At 40.7% G+C, this 24,560-nt stretch overlaps 1 protein-coding gene across 2 annotated transcripts in view; it reads left to right on the top strand.

Annotated features, from left to right (window-relative positions):
• DST (dystonin) overlaps nucleotides 1-24,560 on the top strand; it is a 1,569,532-nt gene that overhangs the window by 1,330,776 nt on the left and 214,196 nt on the right. For both annotated transcript variants that reach the window (XM_078647976.1, XM_078647975.1), the window contains one exon: nucleotides 1,460-1,666. In XM_078647976.1, coding sequence (XP_078504102.1) covers nucleotides 1,460-1,666 — 207 coding nt within the window. The remainder of the gene's footprint in view (nucleotides 1-1,459; nucleotides 1,667-24,560) is intronic.

Here is a 24,560-nt window from a genome sequence, read left to right as displayed (position 1 = left end):
TTTGATTTTCCTGCCTGCTCTAATGGAGCAAAATATACCAAGCGTGTCTTTGGTTTGAGTCCAGCTGTCTCCCTGAGCTGCATATAATGATAGTCAGAGAAACACATTTACAAAGCTTAGATTACAGTTTTCATTCTCAATGCTCTCCTAACATGCTTTATGAATGGGTTCCACATTTTGTATTGCCAGCCCTTAAACAGAGATTATGATATCCCCTCTAGAATAATGACAGGCAGAGTCAATCTCAGTTGGATTTCAACCTTCGACCCATAGAATTGCAGTTCACAGTGAACATATTAGCTGAGCAATATTGAAAACCTTATTTTAAATCTCTGTCAAACGTTTTTTGTTTTTATTTAAATACAATTGATATTTCTTTCTTTGGTGTTTCTATTATCGTGCTTTTACAAATCACTGCGGGTTCTGTTCCTTTAATTTTTTTAAGACACCATTCATTGCTAGTATCTATGAAGCCCTATTGTTCAGGAGAGGTTCCATGGTTAAGCTTGTGCTCTACATATTTTGGAACTCAGACCCCTTTCACATTACTATTACCAAGAGGCCCCCACTGCCCAGGCTCTATTGCTAGAGGTAGTTGGAGCAGATGTCCCGATCCATACATTACGGCTACGCTTAGGGTATAGTTCCCGGAGCAGTGGGCCGTTTCATACGGAGGCCTGGCTGGAGGTTGAGCTTTTTTGCACTGGGTTTATTAACAGTGGGGCTAGAGGCTAACAACTCTACATCTCCGACGTCCTCAGCAAAACCATACCCATAAAACAGGCAACACAAAGGAGACAACAGAAATACAAATACAACAACTGTGCATAGACCAAAATAAGCAACAGCTTGACAAAACTAGCCTCATGAGCCTCTTCGGAGCACATTATTTTGTCCGTAGTCTGTTTTTTAATGTCTATCGGCCGTTTTCAAAACATCAGCAGTGAGATGAGAATACTAGTGATTTACAACTGTGAACTGGTACAGCGGAGGACAAATCTATAGCGGTTATCTACAATCATGAAATTCACCTCTATAATTTGTAGCTGCGATTTAAATGACAGCACGCACAAGAGGTCAGTTCTCAGCGTGTTTCAAGGGTGGAATCTGGACAATAAAATCCAGAACATTAATCTTTTTCGTCAGAAAAATCCTACTGGCGTGCGACAAAACCATAACAGGCAAACACTTACAAAGCAAATTCTTTTGGCTTTTATACAGTAGTGTACACTTTTTGAAACATCACTGTGACTCAGAACAGAATCAGCATGCAAGAGCAGAAGGACTGTAAACACAGTGTGCATGCCTGCCCAGAGGCCCTGTAGTGTAATGTCAATAAAAGAAATACGATAGACTGTTGAAATGCAAAATAGTGTGTTGTTTCCTTTTGTTCTAAAATCTTGGAAAACATTGCGTATTTTCCACTTGCTGAAAAGTCTTTTTTTAAAAATCTTTTCAGGATCTCCATCAAGAGGCCAAGAGCAAAAAAGATTTGTTGGACTCAATTAACGCTGTCAGCAGCGCCCTGCTAGAGCTGGTACCCTGGCGGGCCAGGGAAGGACTGGACAAGATGGTGTCCGAAGACAATGAGCGCTACAGACTAGTGAGCGACACCCTCACACAGAAGGTGCAGGAGATAGACGCTGCCATGCTGAAGTCACAGCAGGTATGGATTCCAGCGCAACGCATCCTCAGAGGAATAAAACATGTCACATCAGTGTTTGCACCTAACAAAACGTTCTCACTCACTCACGTATCCATTCATTTGTTATGCTTCAACAACAAAAGAATTGATATGTGCCAGCCAGACAGCTGAAAGCTGAGCCAAGACTAATCTGTACATTGTTGAAGCCATCTGCTGCCTTGTTTAGTGCTCTGATCCCAGCCACCACAGTCCTTGCTGAGATGTGTCTAGTGTTCCTTGCAAGCACCAGTAGACATTGTTTATAAACCAGGACATGCGGGCTGGCTGCTTTTGTATGCTGTCTCAACAACGCCCATACCTAACGAATACCTAGCCTATATCACTATGCTTTTCTACAGTATGTAAAGATTCATTCAGTTTTGTTGTATTGAAACAAGATTTTAATTTTTTTGACATGCGTTACGAGTTGAATTAGTGGCATTTCTCTTATTGGCTTTCACTTGTGAATACTTACAAAGAACTCTGGGAAGTTTTTATTTTTCCTTTCATAAATAATACCTATACTGATAATTCTTATAGTCCCAAGTTGAATTTTTTAGCTAAAATTGTAAAGGTCTTTTTTTTGTTCGATTCCACTCTAAAACAAAAAATAGAAAGATGGTTTGGTCAGTTGTGGCAACAAATTAAGTCTCAAAACAGAGAGGGTCTGATCAGGTCCATCCCAGGACTTCCCATGTATGTAGCTGAAGCTCTACTCGTGTTTTCATGTCTGTTACACAACTGCTTGTTCTTGTACACAGCACTTCATGTGTGCATCTCTGGTGGAGACCACTGAGACTGAGGTTGCGGTTCACCAAGCTATTATCACAAGTTGGCCTTGATATGCAAATCGCTTCCAAGTTCAATTTTGAATTTACAAAGTGTTATTTTACACTTGCAATGTGATTTACTTATGCATAACATTACACTAAAATTTGCTCACAGGGTCTTGGTTTGAGCATGTAAGTGTGGGCATTGCGTGGAAAGTCAGTGAACAAACCCAAATCTTTGCATTGCACATTTCCAACACGGAAATCTGCATGTTATTCCCCAGCAATTTGAAATAGGGAGGTCACATTGGGAAATCGAGCAGTCGGGCATTGGGCGATGGGCCGGTGCCTCGGAGTGACCTGTGGGCCGTTTTTTAAGGACCTTTGTAAAGTGGCCCACATGTACTTACTGTTTCCCTCAGCCTCCGCTACACCACTGTAATGTGGCACAAGCACCATGGGGACTCTTCTACCATGCTATCAAACTGAGGCTGGAGGCTAGGTGTTGCTCTGGTCTTTAGAGCTTTCTCACATCGGTCCCCTGCCTCGTGTGGCAGGCCTGACCCAGAAGCCTTATTATCCCATGCCGGGCCATCACTAGTGCCGTGGTGGGTATGGGGAGGGTGGGATTATGCACTGGCCTCACAAGGCGACCAGGTGATTTTGTGGCCATTGGGCCATTCTCACCTAAGCTCCCCTGGAGCAGAGCAGTGTGCTATTCTTGACACCTTCCCTGCCAGGTCATCGCCCTGAGGCTACAGTGGGTTGGGGACAGGGTGAGTAAGAGAAGTGGCCTCGCTAGGGTCCAGGTGTTGTCACCCTGATCCCAGTGTCTTTTAGGCCTTTGTGGAGGTTGGGTTGTTTGCATACACCTCTCTGTGAGCCCACCTTTCCAAGAGAAAACAAGCATTTGCATTGTAATAGGTCTCGCATTTATGAGAGTTTGAACTATTGGCATTGTAAATGACAATGCCGTTGGGAGACTAAACTGCTACACTCAGTTGTATAAAAACTCTGTGCTTCCTGTAATTTTTTCAGACACAATTATGGGGGAGTGGGCGCGCGGGGTGTACAGACAGTTAGGGATCCAATTCGGGTAGATGGAGTGCATCAGTTTAGCGATATCCAGGATGAGTTTGGAATCGAGAAGACAAACCTCTTTAAATATTTGCAGTTGCGAAGTTATCTCAGTGGGAAGGTGGGCTGGGCGAGTGGTTTTAGTAAAGTCAAAGTCATTGTTGTTATCAGAGATGGGAGGAATTGTACTATAAAGAGATTGTATGCTGAACTTCTAGCACTTAAACAGGACGACAGGGAAAAACATGCGTGGAAATGGTTTTTTTGGAATCATTGGAATTGGGACAGATGGTGGTTTGCTCAGCTGGGCTTCAAGCTCAGCATTATAAGACATTTTTTTCACTTTACTATACCCCTGCTAAGATTGCCCAAGGGGGGAGCAGGTGGCAGCCAGATACCCCCAGTGTGACTCAATGAAGGCTGACTTAGCCCATATATTTGCATCCTGTCCATGTCTTGAGATTTTATAGAGAAATTTATAGAGAAATTTATTAACCAAACTCTAGAAGTGAAAGCTGTGCTAACCTCTGCGGTAATACTTTTAGGGGTTGGTAGTAATAGAGAGCGAGACACAGATTACTGATTTCTATTCCTGGCTATGGCGGTGGTCCGGATCTGCATAGCCTCGGCCTGGCTAAACCCAGTAGCCCCAACATTCCAGCAATGGCTTGCCAGGCTGTTTGCTATGTTCAACCTAGAAAGAGGTATTTATGAGAGAAGGGGCAAAAAACAGAGATTGTCTGGCAGGCGTATATGGGCTCCTATCCTAAGATGGAAGGAGGCTCAGGCAACTAGCGATCTATGAATTATTAGCTTTGGGGCGTAATTTCTAGTCTGCTAAGGTTGATTGTTGCTGAGGATCTATTTTCCTATATAGATTCAATCTGATATTAACGCTTGCTCTGGTTAAGACTGATGTGTCTATTTTTATAATTTTTCTGGATTAATTTGTAAAACGTGTCTCTTGTGTTCTTCAATATTATTTATCTATATCGCTGAATTGTTTTGGTAAAAATTACAGGATTATATTTTTCTTTTGTTTGTTGAATATCCCTCATGTGTAAAGGATTTGCTTAATAGAGTGCTGTTACAAATAAAAGCATAATAAAAAATATATATAAAAAAAAAGTAAATGACAATGCCTTTTATGTATGTGTTATTTTCAAAACAGATAAATAAAGGGCATTGTCATTTACAATGCCAATAGCTTAAACTCTCGAAATACGAAACCTATCGCATTGCAAATGAGTTGGCTGTAAATAAAGCCTACCGAGTAACAACACACTTAAGACGGTGTGTCGCCATGGGAGGTTACAAATTGAGACAAGGCAGTACTAAGGAGGGACTACTAAGCCTATTGACCAATGAACAGCCACATTTTACAGTGTACAATGACACAAGCTAATGAAAAATATGGGTTGGTAGTGGGCAGAGCATTCGCTGCCCAGGCTCGACCTAAAAACATAGGATGTAGCATCATGGTCAAAGCTGCTGACGCTAGAACTGGTGAAGAAGGTTCGAGTCCCGGTGTCAACTCAACATCTGTGATTTTGTGAATACCAAAAGGATGAGGGTAGAGGCTGTTAGAGACTGCACCTAACAAATGAACAGTGTCTCAAAGTATCAAATAGTGCAAGGAACCAAGGAGTACTCCCCTCTATACTCCTTAACTAGGAACAAGTCCTACAACAACAATAAATACAAAAAGGTTTAGCAATTTACAGCATAATATAAACATGCCACATCAAATTTCAAGACAATTAACACATGAAAAGACATCCAAATCCAAGATGTGTGTTTCTTGAATGATTTCTATTTATTTTTCTTAAAAGGATTTTTCTTTATTTGCCCAAAGGCAGAGAATCATAGCCAACGTGTTTCGTCTCCCAAAGAGACTTCTTCATGGCTTCACAGTGTGACTCAAAATAAGTTCATATAGATGTTTGTGCAGTTCAGATGTTTGAAAATCCAATATTCAGAAAACTTCTATAAAAGTATACAATGTCAGCAGTGGCATAGTAACCGGCAGCTTGTGTGGTCCTCATGTTTCTGTTCGCAAATCACTTAACCTCCCTATCGAAAATTTAAATTAATTTGATCTTCTGTAATGTAACTGGTGCTCATGTAAATTGCGCCTGTGCCTTTGAACCAAGTTCATACTTTATAAAACTACCCCAAAAAATAATAACGATCCAGGAATGTGGGCCACTTTTTTCTGGAGTGCCTCGGCCTAATTGGGATTCGAATTGGACGATGGAAATAGATGCTATTTATCACATCCAGTAAATTGAGAGCCCAAGGGTATTAGATTTTATCACATGCAATAAATAGCACCAGTTCCTCTAATCGGAATAAGGGCCAAATTGCATTATGGAACTAATAGGCAAAACATTTCGTTCAACATTTTGTGAATTGGCCCAATGTGTACAGAAAACGTTCTATATAGTTGAATAGCACAAGCGTCTTCTTAGTAATTAGCGTAACAATCTTAGCTCAGTTCACCCAAAAGGCTTGATGATACATTCAATATTCTGCCTCAACAACATTGTGAGCCCAGTGGAAGAGATGTAGGCAATTTAATGGACATTTTACATCGTCACTCACACTGAGGAAATTGTTGTTTTGCAGTTAAAATTGCTCAGTTTTATTAGCACTGGCATTTCTATTTTGAAACGCATAAAAAAATGTAAACTAAAAAAATCACTTCTTTGTGACTGGTTTGAATTTAAAAGTCTTTGTGACTTTTGGTCTCAGAGGGATACCTCTCACTAGCGTAGAATGGTTCAGCTCCGTTCTAAGCAGTAACTGTTAGAACCGAGCGAAGCAAAATAGTTATTGTTGTGACTTTTGTACAGCTTATGTAAGATTTCTGTTGGGTTTGTGCCACCTTGCTATCCAGCTATTAAGTCTGAAACTGTTTTTTGGTAAACAACAATGACAACGGAATACTATCAGCATTAACGTTAGAATTGTCCAAGGCAAGCCGACCTGTGCTTCAATGGAAGTGCAATCCATGGCTTTGCACAGGGACCAGGCAAGGTGTTGAGTGCATTGGGATGGTCATCCTTTAATTCAAGGAAAAACAATGCAGAAACGGTATAGCCGAACACCCTCTACTACTCACTGTCATGAGAAGGCTCAGCTGTAGGACAGGGATTTTAATGGAAATAGAACAAGCATTGTCAAAGCTAGTACGTCTTGTTTTTTTAATGAAGCAATGACATTAAAATTGTCATGCTCTTTAAAAGTATTGTAGGTATGCTAGGTATGTAAGTATTGTAGTTAGCGTAAGAATGTGTAGTAGGTATGGTATGTTATGTACAGTAGATACATATATTGTATGTAAGTAGATGTGGTTGGTAAGGTATGGGAAGTAAATAGGTATAATATATGGTATGCCCAGTAGGCAGGTATGTTAGGTTAGGTATGGGAAGTAGGTTAGATATGATAGGTTGGTTATGGTAGTAGGTTAAAATTAATAGGTAAATATGGTGGATAAGTAGGTATGCACAGTAGATATGTCGGATATGGTAAGCAAGGAGATAGGTATAGCCAGTATGATATGATAGATACAATATTGTATGGTAAGTAAGAAGGCATGGTACATAGGTTTGTTAGATAAGAAAGGATAATATAATACGTTAAATGTATTAGCTTAGGCATGATAGTAGGATAGGTGTGATAGGTTAGGCACAGTAGGTAGCTCTGAAAAGTTAGGTATGGTTAGAGAAAGGAGCCCAAGTATGGTAGATTGGTATGTATGGTAGATTAAGTATGGTTTGTAGGTTAGGTATGGAAGGTGCAGTGCATTATTAATGGTGGGTAAAATATGTTAAGTGCCGAAGGAATGGTAGGTAAGTATGGTAAATAGGTAGGTTTGTATGGTAGGAATGGCAGGTACATAGATATGATAAGTTAGTAGATATGGTACACAGGTTTGCTGGGTATAAAAGGTTAGTTGTGTTAGGATCTGTATGGTAGGTTGGTTAGGTATGATAAGTTTGCTAGAATATGTATGGCAGATTTGCATAGTAAGTTAAGTTTGGTAGGTGAGGCATGGTAGGTTAGGTTTGATATAATAGGACTTAACATTTTTGTCGGATATTTAAAAGTTTCCACTATTAAAGCATTTTCTAGACTTCTTGATTATAAATCCTAGCATTGTTATTGAGAAGCACAGATGTACTGCTATATTTTTGACAAAGGAGCTGTCTCCTTTTTGTATCTTCTTGAAATGCTATTTTTGTGCAAAGCTTTAGTTCGTGAACAAAGAGGACATTCAATCCAACAACATGTTATCAGGACAGCACGGTAAAACAAATAAATATTTAAGGCTGACAGTTAAATAGCATTGCACCCTTATCTTATGGAAGGCTTAGACCTCCAAACAGCAAGAAATAAAGCCATAAATCACCAAGTAAAAGGTGCTGTTCCATCAAAGTAAATACATCAAACACCAACTGGACTTAGTTTCAACCTTCACATCAAACTGCAGATATAGTTTTACGAAAAGGACTATGTGATGCAACCACCCTCAAAATGCCATGGTATTGATGAACAGCCCATCCAGGCAATAGTGATCCATGAAAAACATGTGAAAAACAATGACTGAAGAGGGCCAACTCAAATTTCACTCTTTGTATATATGTCTTTCTATTTCTTTTTCATGTATTGATGACAAGAGGTCTCACCACAGACAGTTAAAGTTGTTTGTAGAGGATCTAAAAAGCCAGTGCTTTATGTACAACACCAGGTTTTAAACATCCTCTTGCCTGAAGAGTGCTTATCATATTTGGGGCTGTTGTAGATGGTCTGTGACACTACCTTATTATCACCCTAAAACAATAGATTTCAAAAGTAAAAATAGCACTGCATTTTCAGCAGGAGGTCAAGTTGTTTTAAGGCATTCAGGGTTGGAGTAAATCATTCTATTTAGCCTGAATATTTGTATGAGCTTTGATCTTACACAGGTTGTTTTATAAATATATAACCCAGTTAAGGAATATAATGTAGTGCATTTGGATGCGACTTAGAACCTGTGTTTTTTCAATAAACAATTCTTGATTACCAGTGGCAGAACCTGTGAGGATCTTAAACTAGTAAATGCACATTTAAGTCAACAGCACCTTATTGCATTTATCTCAGCATTACTATAGTCTAAGGTTTGGAAAGATGAGCAAAGGATAGAAATCCAACACCGTAAGTTTTTATTTTAATTCGATATTTCCCATAATAAAACAAATCTTTGTACAAGGCTATCTGCAGCCAATTGAAACAAAGAACTACTATAAGGCTGGAAGTTGTTTTCAATGCCTACTACAACCATAGCTCACAGTTCTGCAATTTCTTCAAGAGGTAGTAAATCAAAGCCATTAATTGGCATGCTAGCGGCATGTTTTTTTTCAGAACACAGCTAAGGAGTTGATTACTTGAAAAAATCATATTGTGTATTAAGACTCTAGGCCAGTGTCACTTTCTCCAGTAAGATTAATTTTCAACAGTGCATCAAGGTACTCCGAAATCAGAAGGGCTAGACATTTTGTGAATAAGATGCAAAGAGTTTGTCACGATAATATAAAGGGGGAACATCCATTACGACGCGGTGTTTACACCGCACTACCATTACAACGCTGGTTTTACAACGCAAGTCGTTACCACGACTTGCCATGGAGGGCGCTCTAGGCTAAGGAATAGTAGATTTACTATTCCAAAACCTTCCCTACTGTACGTAGGCTGGTTTTGGAATAGTAAATCTTACTATTCCTAAGTCCAGCACCCTACAGCGCAAGTCGTGGTAACGACTTGCGTTGTAAAACCAGCGTTGTAATAGTAGTGCAGTGTAAACACTGCGTTGTATTGACATACAACCATATAAATCATAGTATATTAGAGAAAGCCTTTGCATTCATGTTCAATCAAAAATGGATACTGGGTTGCACTGTAAGATATTGCAGGTTTCTTGAGCAGTATATTATATTATTGTAGTAACACAATGAACTGCTATGGGTTGTTTAGTTTATATGGCTTGTCACTTCCCGTTTGCTGGTAGGTGATAGGTCATTGCTGAGTATGGTGGTGCTGGCTGTGGCTTAGTGTATGTTGCATTTCAAGATTAGCATGATGAATAGCCCTCTTCCTTTCCACATGGGGCAAAGTATTATACAAAGTGCCCCAGGGGCACAAATGACGGGTGCACCAGCTTTCTGCACCTCCAGGGCATTTTGTTATTACAGAAGGGGCCGCAGATACCTGTGTGTACCCTTTTTGTAATACAGATTGCATAAGCGTACACATAACCCCAGGTCAATTCTAAGGGGCGTTCCCCTATTTGCACTGGGGATGTGGGCGCATGAAAATGAGGGGAACACTTTACCAATGCATCGTGCTGTATTATGGATGCAGATGCAGAGGCAAAAAGGCTACCAGAAGGCAACTGACTCTGTGCCACAAAGATATGGAACAAAATGTTGTGCACTCCCAGAGGATCTTCTCTGTAAGGCGGGAAAGGGTGTCCCATGGACCCTCCAGAAATCAGTCACTGCACCCGCATGCAGGAAGAAATCTATACACCCTTGTAAAGGAAGCCATGTGCCATCTGTACTGTGAATGAAAGAGCGGCTATATCAAACTGTCAGTCAGCTTTTCACTAATGCGCTGTTCCCAGGGCAGCTGCGAGTTTGCATCTGCCCTGGGGACAGCATATTATATGTAATAGGATGCGCTGACCCTTTTTGCACTTGGTGCACCTCGTCAAAGGTGTGCCAAAGTACATACAGTGACAGTGTTCCCTTTACATAATATAGTCCTTAATGACTGTATGCACTCTGTTTTGGGATTTTAACAATGATATCCCCATATAGTGTTTCATGCTTCGTGGAGGCTTTAGGCTTGAGCTCTGCGGAGCCGTTTTGCTTTGAATCACTGTGGTCTTAAAGCTTAAGCAGCAGCATGCCTTAGCACATGTGAAGACATACACATTCCAGGCTCTTTGAGTAATCATTCTAATGCGTTGATGCATTGCACACAATGGAGGCCATGCCATGAATCTGTTGTGGTGGGTGTCTGAGACATCAACATTGCAAGTCAGCTGCAGCTTATGAAAGACCTGTTTTTATTGGCTCCCATATGTGTGAGGTCCCTGAAACAGTTGTTGTGAGATGCATCTGATATTCTGTGCAGTGTGGACTCGGCACTGCATCCTTATGGGAACAGTATTTTATGGGTCACCCTAAGTTTTCCACTCACATGGGCTTGCGGAAATGTATGCCACAATACTAAAATAGTGACCTACAAAACTTTGCAACCACAATATCAACCTATACATTATCTTTGCATTTTGCTGGGTGAAGGAAAATGTGATTGAGTCAGAGGATGGGTATCCTCCTAATTAGCTGAGCGGGTAAGGTGGCTAATATGTGGTGCTGTGGATGCCTCAATTGTTGTTTGAAAGTATGTTTGTGTATTGATGAAGGCACCCAGATTCCATATTAATCATGGTTTGTGCTCTTTCCAAGTGCTAATTAGCAATAACAGTTGGCGAACATGTGTGGTGGTTGTGTGTTTATGGTAAAGAGGCGATGGTGTTGGATGGGTGAATGATGAGTAAGTCTGTGAATAATGAAGAATTTATTTGGATGGTAGATGGATTTAGAAAATTAGTGGCTGTAGAATTTTTGTGGCTAGATGGATGAATTGGGATTGATATGATGATGGTACATTTGCTTGTGGAGGGTGTGAGGGACATTGTGCATGTGTCCTTTTTATCAGTGTCTCAAGAGACTAGTTTACATTCTGGTACTTGCAGTTTTATGTTTTATCATTGTGAATGCCGGCTTGCAAATATCACTCAAAGTTACTTTACCTGTCTTGTGAATTTACCTCCGTTGATTTGTGTGTGCTCTTGGGTAGTTTGTGAAGGAACAGTGTCTTTTTTGGTGAAAACTGTAATAGTACAGGAACGTTTTTTAAATGTGCATTCATATCAGAATCATATTGTCTTATTCTAAACATGTACACGGTTTGTAGAATAGCTTATTTCTTTGATCACATACACAGCATCATAACTCGATATTTACCAAAAAAGATATCAACACAATTCAACAAATATGAGCTGCAGCAAGAGGTGATAGTGTCATGAAGGCAAATATAACATTCACTTCAGATTCACCATCCATTGTACTTACTAATCAGAGCTGCTCAATTGTGCAGTGCCTGTTAAGGAAGCGTGGGGATGAAAAGGTGTACATCATAGGGCTACTAGCTGAAGCTGATGTATATCTTGGGTGCGGAGTAAAGTGAGGAGCAGCATAATCGATTTAAGCAATAGATTTGACCAATGTATATACATTATTATTCTGGTTGTTTATGCGGTTGACATGTGTGCCTCCATGGCTTGCTTGTATCTGCATGTAGTTTTTAAAGTAAGTTTACTGTGGTGAAAGTTGCTCCCTATATCTGATTGTGATACCTATCGAGAATTCAGAATAGTCAAGAGAGATTTATGAACAAATAAACTAATTGAGAAATGGATGTATAGTTTAATGAAACATGTAAAACATATTTGAAAATCAGAAGGTAAGTCAAAGAAACCTCCCTTGTCAAAAATACATTTAATCAAAAGCCAACTATTGTGAAGCAGTCTTGTGCTGAATAATGGGACTATGACAGTGCAGGAGAAACATGAGGAGCTAGGTCTCTGAAATAGACCAATTTTGCTTATAACTGGAACTCCCCTTATTTCTCTTCCATCTCCCAGTCCCTCAATGTAGCCCTTCACCCTGCTTGAATAATGACTATTGCTCTTCTAGCTGTATAAGATCGTGGTTGATGTAAATATTGATTTCTGGCTAACAACAGAAAGTGGTAAATAAAAAGATTTCACCCTTAAAGCACAGATTGTTGTTCTATCAAATAACCATCCATTACATGAGCAGGGCTACTCTATGCAGAATAAGAATATTTTGTAAGAATGTTTTTAGTAATGGAGTGACTTTTAAACTGTGTTTCCTCTTTTCATAAGAAATAGAACAGATGCCTGCAGGGTAGATTTATACTGTTTGCACACAGAAGATGTTAGATTCTTACTGAGTCACTTGTTACGAGGTTTTAAATCAAGTATGTAATTGGAATCACATTGTTCGTTCTTTGTATGTTCCTACTAATAAACCTTCAAGCCATCAAAACACAATGGGGAAACTCATAAATGTTAGGCTCCAGTGTGCCCCTAAAAATGAGACAGGAACTAAGGCTATTGAAGTCTAACATATTGCATCTGTGAGAGGCATGATGCATGTGGAAACCAGACAACTCTGGTAACTGTACAATGAAAAGTATGATAGACACTTATTAAACAATATCACTTTATGTCAAGGAGCTTCACTGGGTAACAACTCTGCACAGAGGCCAGATTACTAAATAGACGATAGAGGTTCAAACAGGTCTCCACGTTGCCTGGATAATAATGAACATGACCCAAACTCACCACCAGCACCTATCCTGTTTTCAAAGAAGCCTTTCGGATACTCTTACACATATTGCGTCAGGAAAATCACTGCCGTTTGCAGTTAATTTCTACTGGATAGTCCTGAAATATACATATTTCTTCAGGAGGAAAAAGTTTATTCAGGCATCCAATGGTGGTGAACTAGTAGTAAGTAAGTTTCTAGTTTCAAGTTTATTTTATTTATTTGATTTGGTACTCCACTGAGAACCACAAATATTTCAAGCATAATAATCCATTATTTACACCATTTTTTTTTAAATTGTCGTTCTAATACAAAGTTAAAAATGATTTTAAAAATGTATAAAAATGTTAACAAACAAATTCATTAGGCAGAGCTTTACATAAAATAATCAGTTCCTTTGCTGAGTTAATTCCACATTTGGTGTAAACTGGTTGTAAAAACCTCTTTCTTGCTATTACCACTTTCGCATTTGGGCAAGTAAATATCAAGTGCTCCAAATCCTGCTCCCCACCTTCACACAAATTACACATAGAGCTTTCTTTTAAGTGCCATTTAAATGTTACGGTTTTTACAGGTAGTATCCCAAATCGAAGCAGAACAATCGATCTCCTGACCCCATGATTTAGATTAAAAGTGAGATATTGGTGAGGTTTCTTGAAGACTATAGTTTCAGTAAGATTCTTATATAAAGACAGTTTAGAGCAATACAGAGAGTCGAGGTCTAAACTAAGTCTTGGAGTAAAGTGCTTTAAAAAAGTTTCAACTGGGATGGTGTCCAAGCTAGTAACAAGTTGATGTTAGTCTCTGATAACTTAAAAGCAGCTAACACATTTTTGGAGAATACATGTTTAGAGGAGTCGCAGTCAAATGTTTCTTTTTTGAGCAGAGATCGAACGTTCCTTCTTCCGCGTGAAGGAGATTATACACCCACCTAATGATATTGGCAATTCCTCGGGAATACGAACTGATTAGAGAAAACTCAAGGCGGAGAGCTTGTACTGGTACAGCCTGAGACACCTTCGTTAACTTCCGTAGGATTTTTCCTTCTTTTAGGTCCAAGAAGCTCCATTGGTTTATTGGTATATATTCCAGAGCATATGACAATACTGGCGGGATCTTGACACTATATACCGTGAGCAAAGAAGAGAAATGCCTTTGTCCTGATGCTGCATATAACCTTGAAAGAGCTCCTGCATGTACGTCAGATTTCCGGGTCAGATTCAGAGTGTGTGACCGATTTTGAAGAGACTTAGTAAAAATTCTGCCTAAATAGGTATATTCGTTTACCTCTTCCACCTTTTTTCCCCCTAGAGTCCAGCTGAATTTTGTGCTCTTTTTCCTTCCTGAAAATGAAACTATTTTTGTTTTTGTGAGGTTAGGTATTAGGTAATTTTCCTCCGTGTAGTTATACAGTGCATGAAGGCTTCTTTGTAGACCGAATGGAGTTAGATCTAATATGATTATATCATCTGCCTATAACATAGTATGTATATTGTGGAAGGCTATTTTTGGTGGAAAGTTGGATACTTGCTGAAGACATTGAGGCATATCACTGAGGTAAAGGGAAAACAATAAGGGAGCAAGAAGGCATCCTTGTCTAAGGCCGTTTGGGGTCGGGATGGGGCTAGTTAATCCCTTTTCTTTTCCCATTTGGACCTGGCACCAGGTATCTGTATGCAGTGAGATTAATATACGTGGATGCCCATTAGTAGTAAGTACTATTGGTCTGAACACAAAGGAGATAGCAAAGATATGGGTTCATGCTCCAGAGTGGAACATTCCTTCTAACCTCCCAGCCATTTCATTTCAATAGCTGTCCCAACTATCACTTTAGAAAATATAGTATGGTACTACTAGAAGACCGAGTAGAGTTTCAGAGGTAACCTTGTATTTCTGGCACCCGCGTGTGTAGAGATCCTGCAGGGGAAGAGGATGCTCACAGGCTAATACCAATAATATCAACAAGCATACTGCTCATTTTAGACATCAGGAGTGCCAGCCCTACACCACTTTCAAACATCAACAAACTCCCTTCTAAAAGACAGACTGTTATGAACGTTTGTTATACCGAAAGTCTCTCTCCTGATAATCAGCTCCTGACCAACCACATGGGGAGTGAATTCTCACATACAATTTTTTAGAAATGGGGGTCTCTAGTTGGCAATGGTTTGCACCTTTGTCCAAATAGGGACCCTTGCTTCTAGTCAGGGTAAGTGGGATACACTCCCAAAATAATCCCTGCTCACCCCGTTGGTAGCTTGGCACAAGCAGACAGGCTTTTCTCAGAGGCAGTGTGTAAAGCATTTGTGAACACATACAGTAATTTCGTGAAAACACTACAAATGGACACCACACCAGTTTAGAAAAATAAGTAATCTTGATCTAAACCAAAACAAGACCAAATGACAAAAATGCACAATACAGTATTAAAAATAAGGCTTTCAAATGGTAGAAATAGTTCATTTCAATGCAAGGTGTAAATTCGAGAATTTCCCCACTAAGTACCTTGGATGCGTCATGCAAAACAAACAAAATGGCCGCAGGGAAGGTGCTGCGTCGGTTCCTTGCTTCGGGGGGGTGATGCGTCGGTTCCTTACTGCAGCGCAGGGGAGGTGATGCGTCGGTTCCTTACCGGAGAGGAGGTGATGCATCTGTTTCTTACTGCGTCCCCCACCGATGCGACAAACTTGGCGCTGCGATGATCTGGTACGATGCGTGAACTCTTGCAGCTGCACTGCACGAGATCGGTGAGTTGGTCTCGGACTTCGGAGATCAGAGCACTCAATGCGGCGTGCATCGCTTTCTCAACCCGCAGCAGGCGCTGCGATGGTTTCTTCGGCGATGTGTCGGAAACTGGTGCGGATGCATCTCGCTTCTTCCTTATTGTGTCGATTTTCCAGCTCCCTGTGGGAAAAAGTTCTCTAGAAGCCCAAAACAGCAGCCGGCGCCTCGTGCAGGTCAGAACTCCCAGCAGGGCAGTTCAGGGGAGCTGGTGGTAAAGTCTTTGTGTCCTTGAGACTTCAGAACAGGAGGCAAGCTCAGTTTCAAGCCCTTAGAGATATTTTCTTCAAGCTGGTGACAAAGCAAATTCGTTTTTCTCCTTTCCTTGGCAGCAAGCAGCCACTGCAGGCCAACCCCAGGCAGCAATCAGCACAGGGTCAGTATTCCTCCTCAGCTTATCCAGCTCTTCTCCTTGGCAAAGGTTCCTCTTGATTTCCCAGAAGTGATCTAAAATTCTGGGGTCTGGGCCCCTCTTTTTATACACTAAAATTCTTTGTTCTCTGAAGGCAGAGAGTGTCTGTACCCAGCCAAAACCAGTTCTGTCCTCACTGGTGCAGCTTCCTGGCAGGAGGTGGAGACAGCATTGTTGAAGGCAGACCAGGCCCATTCAGGTGAAAAGGAAATCTCCTCCCCCCTACTCTAAATGCACCCAGGTCTTTACATCCCAACCCTGAATCATCAGATTCTGGAGCCGCTGCCCCTCTCCAGCCCCTGTCATTCAAAAGCCAGACATGCAATACACAAACCTAGCAGAGGCACACTGGAAGGTTAGGCAAGAAAATACCTACTTTCTAAAAGTGGTATTTTCAAACACAGAATATAAAAATCACCATCATTAAAAGATGCATTTTAACATTCTGAGTTCAGGCATTCTAAACTTTATTTTTCCACCTTGTTCCCAGGGCCAGTTATGTTTATAAGATGTTATGAATCAACTCCCCATTCTGTCCTGTGGGAACTGGTAACCCTGCAATAGTGAAAAACGAAATTGGCAGTATTTCACTACCAGGACATGCCACACACATCAGGGCTTGTCCTACCTTTAACATACAATGCACCCTGCCAGCAGGGGTACCTTGGGCCTACCTTAGGGGTGACTAATATGTAGAAAAGGGGAAGGTTTAGGGACTGGCAAGTGTGTGCATTTGCCAAGTCAATATGGCAGTCCCGACTGCACACAGGCTCTGCAGTGGCAGGCCAGAGTTACATTTTACAGGCTGCTTATGTGGGTGGCACAATCAGTGCTGCAACCCACTAGCAGCATTTGATTTACAGGCCCTGGGCACACACAACGCACTATACTAGGGTCTGACAAGCAAATCAGATATGCCAATCATGGAATCACTAATCCATAACAACAATTTACAAAGGAAGCACTTGCACTTTGGCACTGAACAGAAGTGGCAACGAGCCCAAAGCATCTAGACCAGCAAAATGGAGTCCAACACACAACAAAAATACAGGAGGCAACAGCAAAAAATTGAAGGGAGACCCACGCCAATGGTGACAGGTCTAACACAATTGAAAGTATTTTATTAACCTCGAAAGCTAGAAAGCATGTTACCTAACAGAATAATTTCCTGTTTTATATTTATGTATCCTGTTTTTCCTGTGAGCTGCACAAGTAGATCTGAAAAGGGGGCACCTTGCAGTTCTTGTAAATTCTAATAAGATTGAAAGGTTTGTAATACCAAAGGTAGTTTATTGCAACAACTCTAAACCGTAGTCCGAAAATATGTTTTCAAAGTTTTTATATCCTAACTTTCTCTTAGAGATATGCAGGTTTACTTCTAATGTAATTAAAAAGTCTTCAAAGATTTCCTCTTTCGTGGGCAAGTAAAAAAGGATGAATCAGAAGCCAGACAAAAGGCTTTACCGCACAGCACAAGAGAGAAATAATTAATGCCCTTGGAAATGCTTTATAGTTAGTGTGATTCTTCCTAACCACTAGCAGAAACTCCAGTACACTGCATGCCCAGAGGGGTAATCGAGATGCCTGATATACCCTGTAGTGAAGGCTCTCGGATAACACTTGACATAATCCAGAAACTGATGATTGGTTATCATCTAATTAGTAAGCTCTCTTGTTGATCCCAATTACAAAGTGAACTATGTAGGAGTAAAAGTAAAGTGCTGTGAAACTCCAAATGGATTGGAGACTTCAAATTCAACCATTCCTTTACATCTTCTCTGCGTGTTTGCCTTCAGTCAGAGTTTTGTAGTCCAAACCTAAATCCCAGATGACATTATGCAGGCTCCATCCATATGGAGCCAAGTCTGATGGACCCTGCACACATCTCTTTCAAAAAAGCCTATAGAACCCACCTCCTTTACAAATCCCCTACCTCCTCTACTTTAGCTTGCACACCCACCTCCTTTACAAGTCTCAAACCTCCTTAACTTCTGCGTGTGCATAATCGCTTCATACCTATAGCTGATTGAAATACATCAATAAATAATGACCGCCGACCAATAGTTTTGGTGGATTTTGTAATACGTAAGAACTGCTTAGGCATTTGCCAAGTCCAGCATTTGTTCTGAGTCTTTTTCTGCAGAAATCTGTTTCATGTCTCATTGGCAGAATGCCAGACACATTCAGATGATTGTGATGTAGTCCAATCTACTATTCTTAAGTGAGGCTTATGCTCTACAAAAGATGTGATTAGGTGAAGTGATTTTCCAGTCTTACGTTACTGTCATGTAGAGATGCAGCCTATTGCTCCCAGATTGGTGGACCCCTTTGTGGCAAAGTATTACAACCCAATATTAACGCGTACAAGTTTGGGAGGTAGTTTGTTTTTTTTCTCCTGGTTTGCAGGTATGAAATAACCACTAAGAAAAGCAACATTAGCCAAGTGAATAAATGTTAGATGTTATTTGGATATTGCTGAGGAGCTCTATAAAAGGTATATGATTTATGTTTACTAGATGAATTACTTTCAGACATACCCAGATCAAACCTTGAACTGGGCAGTTCTAACAGTTCTTTTTATTGCTTTCCTGCACTGTGATAACATTTGAGGAATGGGAAAAATAAATAGTTTTTGGGGTAACTAGCAGTAAGGGGTTTGTAGATTGAGTGATAGAGTAATATTGTAAATCCGGTGGGAACATGGCTAAAACTAGAACTCCAGATTTGCAATTCTTACTATGGATTCCTCTGCCTATTATCTGCCCCATAACATCAACACAAGGGCGAATAATTAGCAGCAGATTTTTCGACCTTCCCGATACCACATTAGAGAGTGGCTACCTTTAAACTGTACTATATTGAGATTCTTAAACTAAGATGAAATTTTGTAAGTGTATAACTTTGTATGAATTCATAATATTTGATTGATTGGTGTAAAAAGTGATATTATGAGATGGTGACCGTTTGTGCATTCTGGTCCAGTGTGTTTTCTATGCTCAGGTTTTTCATTGGTTGTATTTAAGTTGACACAATATGGTGGCCAGCTTCAAGATCAAGTATGTGAAGCCGAATTGCAATGACACTTGTAATCACCTTAGCACTTTTTTGTAGAATAAATGCATTTATTTTAAAGCTCCTGAGTGCCGTGCCCTTACTGGATGGAGTCGGAGAGTGAAGGAGAAGTTTAAGTGCTGTGTAGTTTGTGAATAGCATGGCTTTTTTTCTTATTTATTTACTGATGGTGCACAGCATCAGGGAAATTGTACGGTGTGACTCAAAAACAAAAACCATTGCCAAAGCGAATGGATCTCAAAGGTGAAACTTACTGGCTTTGCCAGTGCTTCTTTGTACAGCACACATCCTGAGCTCATGTATTTCAAGGTGCTCTCAGACAGGTCATTAGCACATATGAGAGCTCCTTGAAATACTTGAGTTTAAGATGTGCAGTATATAAAAAGTTGTTGTTTTTGATTTACTAGACTATAATGTTGCACGTTCTACAATAATACCTCAGGCCACATGTAGGGTACACATGAGAGCAAACTTGCATTATAGTACACGAAGAGCATTGTTGTCAGGGCGGGGTGGTAGCATTAATGTTTCTAAGTTCATGTTTAAAAACTATCACTTTTAATACTCAAGTTTACTCTCATATGGGCTAATGATTTCATTAACCAGTATGAGAGTGCCTAAGTAATACATGACCTCAGGTTGTGCGCTGTACAAAAAGGAATCCTTTTTTGTACAATGTAGATCCTGGGCTCGTGTATTTGTACAAAAAAAGGATTTATTTTTGTTTGGCGCCATAGTGCATTCTGGGACTTATGTTTAGCACATTATACGCTGCCCAAAAAGAAAGGTTGGAAGCCTTTGACAACTGGCAGTGCCAACTGGACAGTGACTCAAATTGCATTATTCAATCTCTGCTGTCGAGGGTTGGGCCCAGGACAGCACAGTCTGAGTGACTTAGCTTGGCTTTTGTGAAGCAGGGATTGTTGTTTTGCATGGCTTTACCACCCTAAAACACCTGATCTTGTCTGATCTCAGACGTTAAGCAGGGTCAGACTAGGTTAGTACCTGGATGAGAGACAGCCTGATAATATCTGGTGCTGTAGGCTAGACAATGTTTTCCCTGCTTTGTATGATAGGCCTTGGTGGATTTTCCCGCCTCTTCCTTTAGGAGCCTTTGGTGTTTCTAGGCTGAGACTTACTTTTGTGCACAAAATATTTTTTTGCGCTTTCTCATGATATCTTTAGGCTGCTCTTTAAAATGTCTTCTGCCATCTTGCCCTGATGATGGCCCCGGTGAAGTTAACCATTGGGGTGAAACGTCAATGTTATTTTTCAATATAGACTACTAAAATCATTGTCTAGTTAAGCTCTCATACCTAATATTTTTGTGATATCTGAGAGACCTTTCCTCTCATCAATTTGTTCTTCTCATTGTAGCCTATTGCTATCAAATAATTGTTTGCTTTACTTCAATGTGTGCACCTAAAATTTCACTCATTTTTCATGGTGTCATATTTTGTGCACCACGCCGTTGTTATCCATTATGATCAAGTTTTATTTTCAATGCATTTATGTATCACTTTGATTATGATTTATACAACTGTGATTTGTACATATTTTGTGGTGTTTACCACTCACTCTTTTCCTTGTGGGCATTGGCTTATCTTTTCATCCTTCTATTTATATTTGTGTTTTCTAATTGTTTTCTTTCGCTTACCTTCTGTTTTGAAAGTTCCCAAGTGAATCTCATTTTTTGACCTATTCATATCATTAAGGCACTGCCTCTGGAAAATCATGTGGCTTTCTGAAGGGACTGAAGTGTTTTGTGGGCCCAATCTTTTGCCACATGTGTGGGAGACAGAAGTGCGCTGTGGTTGCAACCTGTTCCAGCTCGAGCGGGGCATAAGTTTTTAGTGAGCCCAATCTTTTACCAAGTCTGCAGGGACAGAAGTGTGGTGTGGTCCATTCTGCCCCAGAATCTTCAGGTATTATAGTGTCAGCCTTCAAAAATATAAGACATACACAGTGTGACACTATAGCAGAGACAAAAGCTGCTTACAATGATTTATAAGACTCCGTACAAATGAGGACATGTCTAGGCAGTTAAGAATAGTGTGGTACTTTTTTCAAGAGAATATAACAATATGAGTGTGATAACCCCCTAGAGCAAGTCCAGCAGAAGTAACACCTCTGCTGGTAGACATTGTGTCATTCTGCTAAAAGAAGCAAGCAGGGACCAGTCTCAGAGGAATGGCTACCTTGGCGAGGCCTATACTTGCTTTACTGTGACTGTTTCTCTTGCTGAGAATTCTTTCAAGACACATAGCTTTACCGACCTCACTTCTTTATCGGATAGTTTTTGAGGTTTCTGATGGTCCTGACCCTAGAAATGCAAGGAACTGGAATCCCTTCACTCTGGATCAAGGTGTTCCTCGGTAGTCCTAAATAAACCATCCCGATTCATGCTTCTTACACGGAGTTACACCAAGAAACATTGGATGGGGCAGTAATGGGAGATGCCTGACTGCAGTGATGCAGCGAGAAAGTCACCTCACATGCGTCCCTCAGTTCATCAGACAGGAGGGCAGACACACGCACACGCACGCACACGCGTGCACACACACACACACACACACACACACACACACACACCACTGAAAATAAACAAGGATAAGTACACATTTCATTGCGAATAAGGACATTGGTGTAAGGATGCTACCAGCCTAGCTAGCATGTGATTGAAATGGGAGCACTCTTAAACAAAGGGGCGACTGTCTCTACCTCCCCCTAAATACCTTTGCCAGATTAAACATAGGAGATAAAAACAAAAAGGTTGCAGCAGCAGATGGGGTTGTTAAATAATGTTGTGCAGTTACATACCTTTTAGTGGTCAGTTAAAGTGCACTGAAGTAAATTCATAATTGGCGGTTTGAGACTCTCACCTTGTTTTGTGACTACAAAATGAAAGGGTGATCCTCGAATAGAGCGCTGATGGAGCGCAATCCTTCCTTCTGTACACTCCTTGCTTATTTACACATGGCGCTTGGCGGCCGATGCAATCATTAGAGGTCCGGAGGGTGCCGACTTGACACATCTGATCACTAATTTGTGGGTTTTAATGCCTGTGTACAAACACTGAAGTCAAATAGGTGCCACCAAACCCAGATGCTGCCTGTCAGCTGCCCTCAGCATTTTCTGTATACAGCATATGCCGAGTTTACCGCATCACCGAACTGCGAAAGGAGGCGGCGACAGCTCATAAATACGGCCATTAAAACGTCACACTGGCAGCTCTGGGAGTCGTTCAGAAACAATAGGAAAGACAAGACGTGAACAGAGATTAATTGGAAGACTATACAACGGATCACAGTGTGAATTGGCAGGCATACGTGTCACTCTCTGTCCTACACGCCTTTTGGTCATATAACTAATCATAGGTGCACATTACAGATAGCAGGCCCATCTCTGCCTTTCAAACTACCAATCGTCCATGTGGTGAAACAGTTGCTAAAACCACTGCCTTATTACTATCTTTACACATGTTTCAGAAAACCAGAAATAGCAGAAAATCTATACTGGCGAAATAAAATGACATAATCTCCCTGGTATGTTCTGCTTTCTGTTCATGACTTATGCATGCATACTTGGCATAAAACACGTTTTTGCTGGCTTTTTCCATATTTGGTGTTCAGCTAGAGAGGTTAAAGGGACGTTGCAATGCAGTGGTTTATAGTGAACGGGTACATGCTTTGTTCTGTGTGCATATATTATTTAAAATGCCTCTTAGTAAAAGTGCTGCACGGGTGTTATTATGACCCCAAAGATGTTAATTGTGCGGAGCACACGGACCTAATTGGATTTGGTTGATTTGTAAGATTAGAGGAGTGGGCCTAAGCAAAGCGGTTTTAAAGACAGCCTCTCTTAGATGGTGACACATTCTCACAGACCAGACATGCTACCATGAATATGTTTACTATATTTTGCAAAAAGTACTTACATGGATACCAAACAGGTTGCTTCACCAATACGTTTACCAGCTTTTGGCTCCAATTTTAATTTTAAATCATCAGATTCAGTTGCTATGTGAATTAGCTCACAATTTTTCAAATAGAGTTATTGAGCGATGATAGGGGCAGTAGCAATCCACTGTACAGACGAACACCAATTAGGCCTTAATATATTTAACATTAATTTTAATTAACACCAATTGCATTATCGATAGTGTCAGCTGTCAATGTGTGAGACACTTAAAGGATTATTCATTTCTAGACTTAACCATAATAACATGGGTCGCTGTCATGATCTCCTCAAACAAATCTGTTAATAGACGGCGTATGTGTTGGACCAAACCCTACCTCGACAGCACTGAGAAACAATGGCACAAACATTATTACTCATTGAGTAACATTCAGTAACAACCGCACTGCCATTGAAATGTTGTTTCTACGCACAATTCAACAATGTGGAAATCCACCAAGGTAACACGTAAGGTGATCCGACTCTGAAGATATGGGGCCTCATTTATGAGGCTGTGCGTCACTTTTTCGCCGCCGGCGCGTCACTTTTTGTGACGCACCAGTGGCGTAAAAAATGCACCTTGTTGTGCCATATTTACAAAGTGACACATCTAGGTAGATGCGTCACTTTGTAAACCCCTGCGCAACATTATACCTGGGCCAGGTATAATCTATGCAAGGGGGGCGTATTGACGCAAGAAGGGGTCCTGGAAGTGACGCAGTGAAATCTACGAGATTTCACTGCGCCACTTCAGGACGCAAATGCGTAAATATCTTACGTCTGCCTCATGGCAGGCGTAAGACTGATGCAGACCCTTTCACATGGGGCTAAGGACGCATTGCTGGAGTTGCGTCACTTTTGTGAAACACTCCAGCAATGCGTCACTTTTGCGCTTACAGATACGTCAGAAATACTGACGTATCTGTAACTCCTTGCGACATGCGACAAGGAGTGCGCACTGAGAAGTGACGCATCACTGCTTTCACGCAGCGATGCATCATTTCGCATAAATGAGGCCCCATGGTTCTTATTCTCAGAATGAACGGGGCACCTTTCTTAAAATTAGATCTCTGTATGAGCAAACTACTGACCCCAAAGAGCCTCAGCATGTGAAAAGTGATATTCCCATATCAGGCTTCTGAGAGTGCTTTTATCTGGTGCCCTTAACTGGCGTTGTGTCACTAAGGAGAATACCATGGTGCACACCTTTCTAACTATCGAGTTATAGTTTGCTGGCATCTCTTTTCTTTATTTACATCAAACAGAAGACTAAAATATTTTCCTAGCTGGCTTCATGTCCGTCTTTATTAGACTATCCAAACCCCTAATGGAATGCCTTTTAT

This window comes from Lissotriton helveticus, chromosome 6, assembly GCF_964261635.1.
Source record: "Lissotriton helveticus chromosome 6, aLisHel1.1, whole genome shotgun sequence".
Lineage (NCBI taxonomy): Eukaryota > Metazoa > Chordata > Amphibia > Caudata > Salamandridae > Lissotriton > Lissotriton helveticus.
Note: the sequence above shows the minus strand (reverse complement) of the source record. Positions and strands in the feature narration are given on the sequence as shown.